This window comes from Erpetoichthys calabaricus, chromosome 13 (assembly GCF_900747795.2).
Source record: "Erpetoichthys calabaricus chromosome 13, fErpCal1.3, whole genome shotgun sequence".
In the NCBI taxonomy this organism is placed as follows: domain Eukaryota; kingdom Metazoa; phylum Chordata; class Cladistia; order Polypteriformes; family Polypteridae; genus Erpetoichthys; species Erpetoichthys calabaricus.
Window position 1 is genome coordinate 132,360,591 of NC_041406.2, and position 15,220 is coordinate 132,375,810.

The following is a 15,220-nucleotide window of genomic DNA, read 5'->3' on the forward strand; positions in this document are numbered from 1 at the left end:
ATTTTAAAACTTGTTCAGGAATGGTTTGAGGAACATGACAGAGTTCAAGGTGTTGCTTTGGCCTCCACACTCTCCAGACCGCAGTCCGACTGAGTATCTGTGGGATGAATTAGAAAAAAGTCGGATCCATACAGGCCCTGCCGTGCAACTTACGGGACTTAAAAGGATTTGCTGTTAAAGTCTTGGTGCCCAGTACCTCAGGACACCTTCAGACGTCTTATGGAGTCCATGCCTCAATGGATCAATGCTGTTTTGGCAGCTTGAGAATGACCTACACAATATTAGAGAGGTGGTTTTAATATTGTTTGGCTGATTGGTGTACAATACGACAGAATGCACAGAGATGAATGGTGGATCCTAATCCTTCACCTCTCAATAAAATGCTCTCAAATATTCCAGTAAGATAGGGAAAGGTTTATAGATCAGGCTCAAGACTTTTGCTTTGTAGTTTGCCTTTAGTTTATGCTTTTGACAGAAGTTGTTCTTGTATTTACTTCCATTTTTTATAATCCTGCTTGTGCTCTAAAAATGATTCTGGATTACCCTTAACTTTCATTTCCTGATCTTTAACTAAACTGTTTCACTTATGTGATTAGACTCATTTCAACAGGCACAACACATGTAGGTTTTCCCATGATACTAGAATTCCCCTTACATCCTGAAGACATGTCCAAAAGGTTAATTCATACTTCAGTCTGGTATGACTGAATTTTCTCATAAATATATCTAGCAAAGTACTAGCATCCTACATGACTAGCATTTCCTTTAGCAGAAAATGGTGAAGAAAAAATAAATGCATGTAGTTTGTCTGCCATGCTAAATATATACGTTTGATTTAATTATTTTAATAAAAAGTACACAGAATAAATACCTCCATTTACAAAGAGATCCATCCATCATTATAACCTGCTCATCTAGGGCAGAGTCGCAGGGCAGCTGGAGCCTATCCCAGCAATCATCAGGCGCAAGGCAGGAACAACACCTGATTTGTGCACCAGTTTACAAAGAACATCTTTTATTTAGCTGTACAGATATTTAAAAAAGGTTTTAAAATGTCAAAAAAAGTAACACTGAGAACTAAGAAGATTGGTTCTTGCATCAGAGATTACTTAATATTTCAAATACTCCTTAGCAGCTAGTTGTTTCATACTGAGAGTCATATCTTGCCTCCTGAAGAACTACACATAAAAATTTGACAATTACAGTTTGCACCTCCATGAACACATATATGGCAATGGCCTCTGATCTACATTTTCAAATACTGATAGGTATATTAGAATAAAACAGCAACAAAAACAAAACAAAATAGTCTCCTGGTTCATGACTATGTCTAGAAAATATTGAAATTATTTGAATACTGTAGATTATTTAGTTATCATTAACAACTACGGTCACAAGTCAGACTTGGCAGAAATAAAAATATTTACATTGTATCGTATTTCTTCAATGATTATCCTTCCTCACTTTATAACAAAGTACAGTATTAAAATCCTAAATACAAATATCATTAAGAAAAAATACAAAAATACATAATTTTACAATATGTTTTACAATGACCATAATATGACAAGCTGAACTACTAATTTTATGTATTTGCAGATGGTCAAGTAATACAGCATCTATATGAGGAATCTTTCATCCACAAGGGTTTTTGAAACCAGATTTTTTCTTCCAAGTGTACAGCGAATCAGCTGAAAAAACTGTAAAAAAACAAAACAATGACAACTATTTATTTTGGAAATAATCTGCATATTAAATATATTTGAAGTACTACAGATGTTATTGATCTACATTTGATTGTTATCAAATGAAACAATACACAATATATACACAAAACTGTTCTTAGTCAGTGCTGCACAGTGTTTTAGATCTTGTTCGTATAATATTTATTTATTTATTTTTCTGACTTATTCTAACATAAGGGTTTGGAAATCTCTGTATGACAATATAATTAAACTGTAAACAATGCCAAAAACAGTTCAACTTCACTGTGGTGTATACACACTACAATGAGATTTTTACTTGATTCTTACTTGCATATCTACCATACATACTAGTATGCATACCATGCATACATACTAGTAGGATGCTGGTTTTACACTATTGTCAGTAGGATAATACCAAAAACAGACAATGAAAGTAACACGAGATGCTGAGTAGCTGTATGACCGGAGGATAAAAGCTGTTCCTGAATCTTTTGGTACTGCATGCCAAAACGGAGGATGATAAATAAAAGTGACTGTGCAGAGCAGATGAGATCTTCAATAATATTGTTAACATGTGCAAAGCAGAGTGTATTATAATGAAAAAAACCTGAAGATAACTATGAATTAGTAATATTTCAAACTAACTTGACCTCCGTCTGCAGTGGTTTGCAGTTCTCAGCGAGCAGGCAGTATGCCTGGATGTGCCAATAAGGATAGATTCTACTGTGTAGCTATAGAAGCTAGTGAGCAGAAATGGAGATATTTGGGCTTTCTTTACATGTCAGAGGAGACACAGGAATGGAGTCATGGGTTTCTACCACACATACAGATTTTCACAAATGTAAAACATTTTTTATATATATATATATATATATATATATATATATATATATATATATATATATATATATACATATACATATACACATACACACATACATACATACAGTGCATCCAGAAAGTATTCACAGCGCATCACTTTTTTCCACATTTTGTTATGTTACAGCCTTATTCCAAAATGGCAAAGGCACATGGCAGCCTGCCTGGAGTTTGCCAAAAGGCACCTGAAGGACTCTCAGACCATGAGAAAGAAAATTCTCTGGTCTGATGAGACAAAGATTGAACTCTTTGTTGTGAATACCAGGCGTCACATTTGGAGGAAACCAGGCACCGCTCATCACCAGGCCAATATCATCCCTACAGTGAAGCATGGTGGTGGCAGCATCATGCTGTGGGGATGTTTTTCAGCGGCAGGAACTGGGAGACTAGTCAGGATAAAGGGAAAGATGACTGCAGCAATGTACAGAGACATCCTGGATGAAAACCTGCTCCAGAGCGCTCTTGACCTCGGACTGGGGCAACGGTTCATCTTTCACCAGGACAATGACCATAAGCACACAGCCAAGATATCAAAGGAGTGGCTTCAGGACAACTCTGTGAATGTCCTTGAGTGGCCCAGACTTGAATCCGATTGAACATCTCTGGAGAGATCTTAAAATGGCTGTGCACCGACGCTTCCCATCCAACCTGATGGAGCTTGAGAGGTGCTGCAAAGAGGAATGGGCGAAACTGGCCAAGGATAGGTGTGCCAAGCTTGTGGCATCATATTCAAAAAGACTTGAGGCTGTAATTGCTGCCAAAGGTGCATCGACAAAGTATTGAGCAAAGGCTGTGAATACTTATGTACATGTGATTTCTCAGTTTTTTTATTTTTAATAAATTTGCAAAGACCTCAAGTAAACTTTTTTTCACGTTGTCATTATGGGGTGTTGTGTGTAGAATTCTGAGGAAAAAAATGAATTTAATCCGTTTTGGAATAAGACTGTAACATAACAAAATGTGGAAAAAGTGATGGGCTGGGAATACTTTCCGGATGCACTGTATATACATTAAGCAAAAAGATAGTGTTGGTGTCAGAATAAGATTTTCTTGCAAATGAACACTGATTAGCATAATAATTTTAGTTATTATATTCCTTAGGGGCTAACAACATATTATGAAGTCACAAAGTTGCACATGTATTGACATTATTAGAAAACTACATTAAACATAATTTACTGAAACCAAACATAATAATCGTATTTTCTAAGATTTCTGTAAATTTCACAAATGATTATATTTGCAGTTTAAAGCAATTGTTTACCCAACATAAAACAAACATTACTAAGAGAACTGCTAAATGAATTAAAATACTTAAAACTACTTTGAAAACATTACTTATTAGTAAAATAGATATTTATAGCAATTATTCATTGGCCAAAATGAATTCATAGACTACCAGAGACCCAAAGATAATTGGACTAAAAGGTTTCAGTGGATGGATGAATGAATGTTTAATATAAAGTGTAAAAAAATGTAATGGCTATCTATTTTATAAATATGCTGGAAAATATTTAAATATCCATATATTATAATAACCTTTTATACAGGAACCAAACATTAGTGGCTTCTACAATCGGAGATATTAAATAAATAAAAAATTTCTGAGGGAGAGAAAAAGGGCCTGCCTGCTCCACCTGTTACTAAACCAAAATACCTCAGTAAAGGTTTTGGATTTATCTGAGATACTGGTTTAAGTCAAGAATGTTAAATATGAAAGCTGTTGTTTCAAATAGTTTTTAAACAGAAATGAATTACTTTATTTAAATTATGAGAAGGAAATGTAAAAACATTAGCATTAAAATGCATTCTTTCTTACAAAAGTTTTCTTTGCTTTTAAACTACAGTGGAACATACCTTTTGCTGAAGGAAGGTTAGAACAGCAGCTAAAACAAAATTTTGACTGGCAAGGTCCACAATACAAAAAAACAGAGTGTCAAATGTGAGCAACGTTGCTTCATTACCATAGTACAGAACTCCAGTAAATGAATAGGAATCATCTAAGAAAAAATAGGTAATTGGGAAAAAGTGTTATACTATTTAATATGGTAATATCTAAAATAATCACAAATTAAGGTAAATAACTAACATCAATACTTTTATTGCACAATGCAAATAACTGTGTAGAGCTGTGATAATTCTAGCGATTTTTCTAAAATTAAGTTTTCAGAGAAAAAAAGGCATTATTAAAGGTTTAACACAGTGATGTTTTCTATAAAGTCCTCCAAGACTCTTGTAGCTGCTGCAGAACTCCATAGTCATAAGTGGACTTGCATTAATCTGAACAACAGTCAGAAGACCTCCTCTTTTGAAGTCTTCATTTTAGCTGAGATATCAAATTGATCATTTCAACTTAACTAAGCTAAAGATTGAAAAGAACAATGTATGATATATACTTGCACGTTTTCTCAATCAAGTTTAAAAGAAGGTCTAAATCACACAGTGGAAAATATCAATTTAGTCAATATTTATAAATAAAAAATAACACTAATAACATTTTAGAATAAGTATTTAAATCGAGGGAGCAGATTCTCTTCTCTTTTTTATCTTACTTTATTTTTCCTACTATTAAAGTTTTACTCTGTTGGCCTAGCTCTCTTTCTCATCGGTGGGGGATGATTTGACTTGAACATAGTTCTGTAAAATTTGACTTGCTTGTATGGAATGTTTTATATATAAAACACACTAATGGCTGTATATTCAGAAGTTGGGTATTACTGGGTTACAAATATATTGAGGAGCCTAATAACATAGAATTTAAGGTTGTCTGCCCAGAGACCTCTTGAGACAACTTTATAAAACAGTAGGATTGCCTAACATAATTGTCTCAAATTCTAGTAAGTCTTAAATGCTTCGTGCTTAATAAAGATATAACAGCTAGTTTGTGAATCAGTATCAGAGCAAGACTGTTGTTAGGTTACTAAACATGCATACAAAGTAACATAATATAAACAAAACCTCTATATATTTAAGGAATTACCTCTGTTTGTTAGTTTTTTTATGCATGTCTTTACTTTTCAAGGTACAAATATTAAATATGACACACAAGGTACTTCTCAATATATTGCAAGTCAGGTTTTGACATATAACTTTTGGTCCTGCCACCTCAGGGCCCAGAGTGCATGTGCAGATTGCTGTAACATATTCTCAGGTAAAATACAAATACAAAGTTTACAATTTACTAATTCTATAAAGAGTACACATAAAGACACAGATTTATTCATAGAGTTCCATGCATGGTGTGATGATTTGGAGGCTTGCCTTTCAATTATGAATTTGAATTTAATTCCTGCTAAATGAACTTTCTTTAATTAAGCATTTCCCTCACTCAGGTGGCATCATATTGTCTCCACAGTTATTAAAAGCAATTTGAGGTTGTAAGCTCAACCTCTCAACATTATACCACCATTACAACTGGAAGGGCACTGTTCCTCTGTTGTATGTGAAGCAGCAAAAACTGGGTTTTGGACAAACAACTTTTCTCTTAGTTAAGCATTTCCCTCATAGCCAAAGGTCAGCCTGGGTGGGGCTATATTATCTCTAGTTATTTATTGCAATTTGGGGTTCAAGAGAAAAACAAAGAATATTGTATACAAAGTAGATATCCAAAATGAACAACTGATCCATCCATCCATTTTCCAACCCGCTGAATCCAAACAGGGTCACGGGGGTCTGCTGGAGCCAATCCCAGCCAACACAGGGCACAAGGCAGGGAACCAATCCCAGGCAGGGTGCCAACCCACCGCAGGACACACACAAACACACCCACACACCAAGCACACACTAGGGCCAATTTAGAATCGCCAATCCACCTAACCTGCATGTCTTTGGATTGTGGGAGGAAACCGGAGCGCTGGAGGAAACCCACGCAGACACAGGGAGAACATGCAAACTCTGATATGTACTAAATGCAACATGTTTGAGTTTAATAAACTTATACATTATACAGTGGTGTGAAAAACTATTTGCCCCCTTCCTGATTTCTTATTCTTTTGCATGTTTGTCACACAAAATGTTTCTGATCATCAAACACATTTAACCATTAGTCAAATATAACACAAGTAAACACAAAATGCAGTTTTTAAATGATGGTTTTTATTATTTAGGAAGAAAAAAAATCCAAACCTACATGGCCCTGTGTGAAAAAGTAATTGCCCCCTTGTTAAAAAATAACCTAACTGTGGTGTATCACACCTGAGTTCAATTTCCGTAGCCACCCCCAGGCCTGATTACTGCCACACCTGTTTCAATCAAGAAATCACTTAAATAGGAGCTGCCTGACACAGAGAAGTAGACCAAAAGCACCTCAAAAGCTAGACATCATGCCAAGATCCAAAGAAATTCAGGAACAAATGAGAACAGAAGTAATTGAGATCTATCAGTCTGGTAAAGGTTATAAAGCCATTTCTAAAGCTTTGGGACTCCAGCGAACCACAGTGAGAGCCATTATCCACAAATGGCAAAAACATGGAACAGTGGTGAACCTTCCCAGGAGTGGCCGGCCGACCAAAATTACCCCAAGAGCGCAGAGACGACTCATCCGAGAGGTCACAAAAGACCCCAGGACAACGTCTAAAGAACTGCAGGCCTCACTTGCCTCAATTAAGGTCAGTGTTCACGACTCCACCATAAGAAAGAGACTGGGCAAAAACGGCCTGCATGGCAGATTTCCAAGACGCAAACCACTGTTAAGCAAAAAGAACATTAGGGCTCGTCTCAATTTTGCTAAGAAACATCTCAATGATTGCCAAGACTTTTGGGAAAATACCTTGTGGACTGATGAGACAAAAGTTGAACTTTTTGGAAGGCAAATGTCCCGTTACATCCGGCGTAAAAGGAACACAGCATTTCAGAAAAAGAACATCATACCAACAGTAAAATATGGTGGTGGTAGTGTGATGGTCTGGGGTTGTTTTGCTGCTTCAGGACCTGGAAGGCTTGCTGTGATAGATGGAACCATGAATTCTACTGTCTACCAAAAAATCCTGAAGGAGAATGTCCGGCCATCTGTTCGTCAACTCAAGCTGAAGCGATCTTGGGTGCTGCAACAGGACAATGACCCAAAACACACCAGCAAATCCACCTCTGAATGGCTGAAGAAAAACAAAATGAAGACTTTGGAGTGGCCTAGTCAAAGTCCTGACCTGAATCCAATTGAGATGCTATGGCATGACCTTAAAAAGGCGGTTCATGCTAGAAAACCCTCAAATAAAGCTGAATTACAACAATTTTGCAAAGATGAGTGGGCCAAAATTCCTCCAGAGCGCTGTAAAAGACTCATTGCAAGTTAGCGCAAACGCTTGATTGCAGTTATTGCTGCTAAGGGTGGCCCAACCAGTTATTAGGTTCAGGGGGCAATTACTTTTTCACACAGGGCCATGTAAGTTTGGATTTTTTTTTCTCCCTAAATAATAAAAACCACCATTTACAAACTGCATTTTGTGTTTACTTGTGTTATATTTGACTAATGGTTAAATGTGTTTGATGATCAGAAACATTTTGTGTGACAAACGTGCAAAAGAATAAGAAATCAGGAAGGGGGCAAATAGTTTTTCACACCACTGTATATCATATGTAACTACATTTTACTTTTCCACATTCTCACCTGGTCAACACCTGGTAACTCAGCTAGTATAAAACATTAATACATGGCATTTTGGAGAAATTTTGACCTTTTCCTACATTTGTTCAGGCTAGTAGGATGACACATGCGTAACAAAATTTTCAAGTAGTACTTGAAAATTCAAGATTGAGATTAACTTGTTGATTATTATCCTTCTCCTATTCGTTATATTTTCTCGCTTCTTTTTTTGGGGGGGATTTTATTGATTTTAATAACAAATCACATTCCATACAAATAAGTCAAATTTTACAAAAACAAATCAACCCCCACCCATAAGAAAGAGAGCTAGGCCAGCAGAGAAAAACTTTAAGCTAGTAAAAAATAAGTAAATAGATAAATTAATAAATGAATAAAAATAGAGTTAAAAAAGAGGAAAAAAGAGGGAGAGAATCTGCTTCCTCAATTAAAATGTTTAGTCTAAAATGTTATTGATTAGTTCCTGCCAGGTTTTTTTAAAAGTTATATACAGATCCCCTAGTGAGAATTTGATTTTTTTCCCAGTTTCAAATAGTATATAACTTCAGTTACCCTCTGACTTAAAATAGGAGAGTTAGGATTCTTCCAGTTCAGCAACATAAGTCTACGTGCCAATAGTGTAGTAAAGGCAATTACAGTTTGTTTGTCCTTCTCCAATTTAAGTACACCAAACACAGCTGTTAATGGATTAGGAGAAATTGTGACACCAAGGCTGTCTGAAAGGCATTTAAAGATTTTGGTCCAGAATGTTAATTTGGTGCAGCCCCAAAACATGTGGCCCAGTGAGGCTGGAACTTCATTGCAAAGTTTGCAGGTTGGGTCTTGCCCAGGAAACATTTTGGACAATTTTAAACGAGACAGATGTGCCTGATATATAATTTTAAGACGAATAATTGTATGCCTTGCACATATGAAGTTCAAGTGAATTCTGTGCATTGCTGCCTTCCACTCCTTTCCTGAGATGTTGAGTGAGAGATACGTTTCCCACTGTACACTCTTGGATCTTTGAAAGGGAGGGACTGTAAAATGGTTTTATGTATTACGGAGATGCTGTCTGAGTCCTCAAGACTGATCAAAATTTTCTCCGGCATAGAGGTAGGTGGGAGGTTGTGTTTCTAACTTGAAGATAGTGAAAGAAATGTGTTGCTGGAAAGTTAAATTTGGAGTGTAATTGTTCGTAGGTTGCAAAGACATTGTCTATGTGTAGATCTCCAAGTGATTTAATCCTAAATGTTTTCCAGACATTAAAAACTGCGTACATTTGAGAGTGTGGAAAAAGGTGGTTCTCGTGAAGAGGTGCCACAGATAAAAGCTTCTCTATCTTAAAATACTTCCTATATTGGTTCCATATTCTGAGTGAGTGAAACACATTTGGGTTGTTAGTATATTGGCTATGACTTGTACTTATTGGGGTACAAAGCAAGGAATATAAAGAAGTACTGCACGATTTTATTTCTATTGCAGACCAAGCCTATGTATGTTCATCTATTTGTGTCCATGTCCAGAGGTTTTTATAGTTTGTATATTTGTTGCCCAGTAATAAAACTGAAAGTTAGGTAGAGCCATGCCACCTTCCGCTTTAGGCCTTTGTAAGGTTGCCCTTTGGATATGTGGATGTTTTGAATTCCAAATAAATGAGGGTATGGATCAATCTAATTTCTTAAAAAATGATTTATTGATGTATATTGGAATGTTTTGAAATAAAAAAAGAAACTTGAGGAGGATATTCATTAGATGAAGTGTAAACCATCTATGCAAGTCTTGCTTAATTTTTTCCCATACAGACGGCAAAATTTTGTTGATAATGAGCTTTATGTTTACTTGTGATGTCTACCCCATGGTATTTAAACTGATCAACGATAATAAAAGGTGTCCAATCTAATATTGTGTGCTTGGGAATTTACTGGAAAGAGCACACTTTTATTCAAATTACCAGAAATCTTTTGAAATTCTGTTAGTGCTGTTAGTACTGCAAGCACAGTATTTTGTAGATTAGATACATACAGTACCATATCATCTGCATATAGAGAAACTTTCTGTTCAAGTCCTTCTCTGATAATCCTCTTTATCTCATAAGCATTTTGACAGTGAACTGCCAGTGGCTCAATGGCAATTGCAAAAAACAGTGGTGACAAGGGGCATCCTTGTCTGGTACCACATTCTAGTTTAAAGTAGTCTGAATTAATGTTATTAATACAAACTGAAGCCTCTGGACTGGTATACAGTAGTTTGATCCATGCACAAATGTTCAGGCCAAAACCAAATTTCTCCAATGTAGTGAAGTTAGTTCAATTCAACTATATCAAATGCTTTTTCTGCATCCAATGATAATAATATCTCTGGGGTGTTGAGACTTTCTGGGTCAATATATTACATTAAACAGACGTCAAAGATTGGAAGATGTCTGCTTTTAATAAATCCAGTTTGGTCTTGTGATTTACCGAAGGTAGCACTTTTCTCATTTCAATGTGGGGTTGATGTACTTGATGAACATTCTCCAAACAGTTCAGTCCTGCATCTCTCCTCTTCTGGCAAACCCTTTTCCTTCATATCTTCTTTTACTTTGTCCATTCACCTCCGCTTTGGCCTTCCTCACTTTCTCTTGCCCTGTACTTCCATTCCCATTGCTAATTTTGCACACATATTCATTGTGTCTCTTCAACACATGCCCATACCACTTCAACATTTACGTTCCTGTACTTTCTTAGCTATCTCTCCCACTTTTTTGTACCTCCAATTATCTCACTTCTTATTCTGTCCTTTTTTGTAACTACACATCATTCTCAACATTCTCATTTTTTCCACATCTAACTTCTTCTCCTGTGCTCCATTTACTGCCTACAATCGTGGCCGAAATTATCGGCACCCCTGGAATTTTCCCAGAAAATGCACCATTTCTCCCAGAAAATTGTTGCAATTACAAATGTTTTGGTACACACGTTTATTTCCTTTATGTGCATTGGAACAACACAAAAACAGAAAAAAAAGCCAAATATGACATCATGTCACACAGAACTCCAAAAATGGGCCAGACAAAATTATGGGCACCTTTTCAAAATTGTGGGTAAATAGTTTTATTTCAAGCATATGATGCTCGTTTGAACTCACCTGTGGCAAGAAACAGGTGCTGGCAGTATAGCAATCACACCTGAAGCCAGTTAAAATGGAGAAAAGTTGACCCAACCTTTCTGTTGTGTGTCTGAGTGTGCCACACTAAGCATGGAGAACAGAAAGAAGAGCAGAGAATTGTTTGAGGACTTGAGAACAAAAATTGTGGAAAAATATCTACAATCTCAAGGCTACAAATCCATCTCCAGAGATCTTCATGTTCCTTTGTCCACTGTGCGCAACATAATCAAGAAGTTCACAACACATGGCACTGTAGCTAATCTCCCTGGACGTGGACGGAAGAGAAAAATTGATAAAAGACTGCAACGAAGGATAGTCCGAATGGTGGCTAAGCAGCCTCAATCAACTTCAAAACATATTCAAGCTGTTCTGCAGACTCAGGGTGCAACAGTGTCAGCTCGAACTATCCGTCGACATCTCAACGAAATGAAACGCTATGGCAGGAGAGCCAGGAGGACCCCACTGCTTACACAGAAACATAAAAAAGCCAGACTGGAGTTTGCCAAAATGTACTTGAAGCCAAAATCCTTCTGGGCGAACATCTTGTGGACAGATGAGACCAAGGTAGAGCTTTTTCGTAAAGCTCATCATTCTACTGTTTACAGAAAACGGAATGAGGCCTATGAAGAAAAGAACACAGTACCTACAGTCAAACATGGTGGAGGTTCTAAGATGTTTTGGGGACGTTTTGCTGCCTCTGGCACTGAATGCCTTGACTGTGTGCAAGGCATCATGAAATCTGAAGACTACCAAAAGATATTGGGGTGCAATGTACGGCCCAGTGTCAGAAAGCTGGGTCTGCGTCAGAGGTCATGGGTGTTCCAGCAGGACAATGACCCCAAACATACCTCTAAAAGCACCCAGAAATGGTTGAAGACAAAGCGCTGGAGAGTTCTGAAATGGCCAGCAATGAGTCCGGATCTAAATCCGATTGAACACTTATGGAGAGATCTCAAAATTGCTGTTGGGAGAAGGCGCCCTTCAAATCTGAGAGACCTTGAGCAGTTTGCAAAAGAAGAGTGGTCAGAAATTCCAGTTTAGAGGTGTAACAAGCTTGTTGATGGTTATAGGAAGTGCTTGATTTCAGTTATTTTTACCAAAGGGCGTGCAGCCAAATATTAGGTTGAGGGTACCAATAATTTTGTCCAGCCCGGTTTTTGAGCTTTGTGTGAAATGATGTCAGATTTGGCTTTTTTACTCTGTTTTTTGTGTTGTTCCAATGCACGTAAAGGAAATAAACATGTGTATACCAAAATATTTGTAATTGCAACAATTTTCTGGGAAAATTCCAGGGGTGCCAATAATTTCGGCCAAGACTGTATGTCTCAGCTCCATACATCATTGCTAGGCTCACCACTGTCTTAAAAACGTTTTCCTTTAACCTTGGCTTTAATTCTTCAATTACATAATACTCCTGGATACCCCCTTCCAGTGGTTCCATCCACACTGCACTCTAAGAGTTATCTCTGCATCTAATTTCCATCTTGGGCTATTATTAATTATAGATATTTACAGTACATTTATACACTCTTTTCAGTAGCTCTCCCTGTAGGCAAACTTCTGAATCCTACTCATCATTAAACTTCATATACTCTGTTGTCTTCTTATTTATCATCAATCCTCGTCGGCAAGAAGAATGCACCAGGAGAATCAGTCTTTTATCCCATGACTTAACACATCCATAACCAGATCAAAGAGATAAGGAGATAAGGACTTAAAGACTCCTAGTGCAGAAATACTCAAACTGGGATCTTACCTGTGTCTGTTACCCCAACAATGCTTTTAACCAGAGTCCTCACATACTTCTCTGGTACTCCCTTTTCTCTCATACACTTCCTGATCACTCTATTATCAGTCTTCCCCAAATCAATAAACACCATATGGAAACCCTTCTGTTTTTTTCAATGTTTCTCTATGAGCTGTCTCAATGCAAAGACTGCATCAGTTGTACCTCTTCCTGGCAAAAAAACAAACTGTTCCTCCCCTAAGGTACTCTCATCCCTAAGTCTTCTCTCTATAGCCCTTTCCCATTCCTGAATATCATCCTTTCTCTTTAAAATGGGAACAATCACACTATTCCTCCACTCCTCTGATATTCTCTCCTGTTCATTGATCTTCTGTATTAGATCCCATAACATATCTGCTCACTATTTTCCTAAACTCTTCCACAGGTGTTGATTACGATCCAATGCCCCTTAACTCTTTTTTGGAAATTTGTTAGAACGTTTTTTATATTTTGTTATGCAATCATTGAGTATTGTGAATCATATTGCTTTGTTATAACTCATTGTAATGCAATTTGTCAAACCCGGCTTTATTTTTAGTAGACTGAAACAGGTTCCCTTACGGTATTTTTTTTTTTTGGTATTTTATACAATTTGGTCTGCTTTTTATTTTAAACAGATTTCAATGTCCTGCTGATGAAACGGAGTCCCACAGCATAATGTAGATATCATTCCTTATGGTAGGTGTGGTGTGTTTAAGGTGTAGGCAGTTTTTAAATCTTTGCCACAAACATCTCAGTGCACACTAGACAAAAAAGCTCCAACTTCAGCACAAAATCTTTTCCCATATTGCAAATGGTTCATCCTTTTACATTTTTTGGCAGGAGCGCTTTCACGTGGTTCTTTTTGAGTAATAGCTTCTTTTGTGCCACCTACTATTTTTATGCACAGCTGTTTATATAGTCATTTAGTGCAACTTCAAAATGGTTGTTTAGCTCTCCTTGGCGTCCATCACAAATCTAATTTTTTGCTCAGTGAAACCTGAGTGATGACCTTTTCTAGGTAATGTCTGAGTATTTTGACATAGCTTTCACTTACTTATAACCGAGCCAATAATACCCACAACACCCAAATACATGGATATTGTTTTGTACCAATTTGTAATGTATGCATTTGTATTATGTTACAGTATCTGTAACTTCTTTGGAATCCTCCTTAGTCTTCATAGCTGCTGAATAAAAATCTCTTATTTATGGACTTTTTACTCAAAAATGTTATTTTATTGATTAACTGGTGGAGGCCAACTGTAAGGTTGATTGGCATCTGTTTTTCCACCTTTGTAAACACATATATATGCACGCAAACAGCATATTTCCCTTTTTCTAACATAAAACAATGTTACTTAAAATTATTTTCATTTTCAGTGTTTAGAAATATAAATATTAAAAAAAAAAAATCACTGGAGCACTTGTTACTAAGTAAAATTAGGTAATTGAATACTTTTGCATATAAACACATACATGAGTTAGGTGTGAGCAGAACAGATTTAGACTAATTAGACCTTTATGTTGACATGTGCAATGTCAGTTTACTCAGCAGATGAAAAACATACTAAAAGATGAAATTTACCTGCTAGATATGGCTAACTCAGCTCTGAAATTTTTTCGATAGAAATTCGGCTAATACGGTGGATGACGTTAAAAAACTGCTAAAAACCTATTACTTTAACATGGCTTTCTCATAGCTTCATTTAAGTGTAACTCTGATATTCTGTATATGCATTTAATTATCTTTTTTTTTATTGCTCCAAAATCAGTACTAACCCTTACTTTCTCTGCTGTTCTCTTTACGGTTTTCTGTGGTGCTGATCTGCGCCACCACCACCTGATCAAAGCACCATGCAATCCTTACATTGATTGATTGAAGGCAAGAGGTCCAAATAACCATTTATGTTAGGTAGAATGCCTAGTAGGGGCTGGGTGGTCTCATGGCCTTGGAACCCCTGTAGAATTTGTTTTTTTTCTCCAGCCCTCTGGAGTTTTTTTTTTTTTTTTCTGTCCTCCCTGGCTATCTGACCTTACTTTATTCTTTGTTAATTAGTATTGCCTAATTTTTATATTTTTGTCTTTCTTCATCTTGTAAGGCACTTTGAGCTACATCGTTTTTATGAAAACGTGGTATAC

At 36.6% G+C, this 15,220-nt stretch overlaps 1 protein-coding gene across 3 annotated transcripts in view; it reads right to left on the reverse strand.

The window, feature by feature from the left end:
- Nucleotides 1-998: 998 nt before the first annotated feature.
- Nucleotides 999-15,220, reverse strand: part of tmem67 (transmembrane protein 67) — a 152,038-nt gene continuing 137,816 nt past the window's right edge. For all 3 annotated transcript variants that reach the window (XM_051935495.1, XM_051935496.1, XM_051935494.1), the window contains exons 27-28: nucleotides 4,443-4,585; nucleotides 999-1,700 (exon numbers count right to left, since the gene is read on the reverse strand). In XM_051935495.1, the coding sequence (XP_051791455.1) occupies nucleotides 1,620-1,700; nucleotides 4,443-4,585 (224 nt within the window). In that variant the 3' untranslated portion in view covers nucleotides 999-1,619. The remainder of the gene's footprint in view (nucleotides 1,701-4,442; nucleotides 4,586-15,220) is intronic.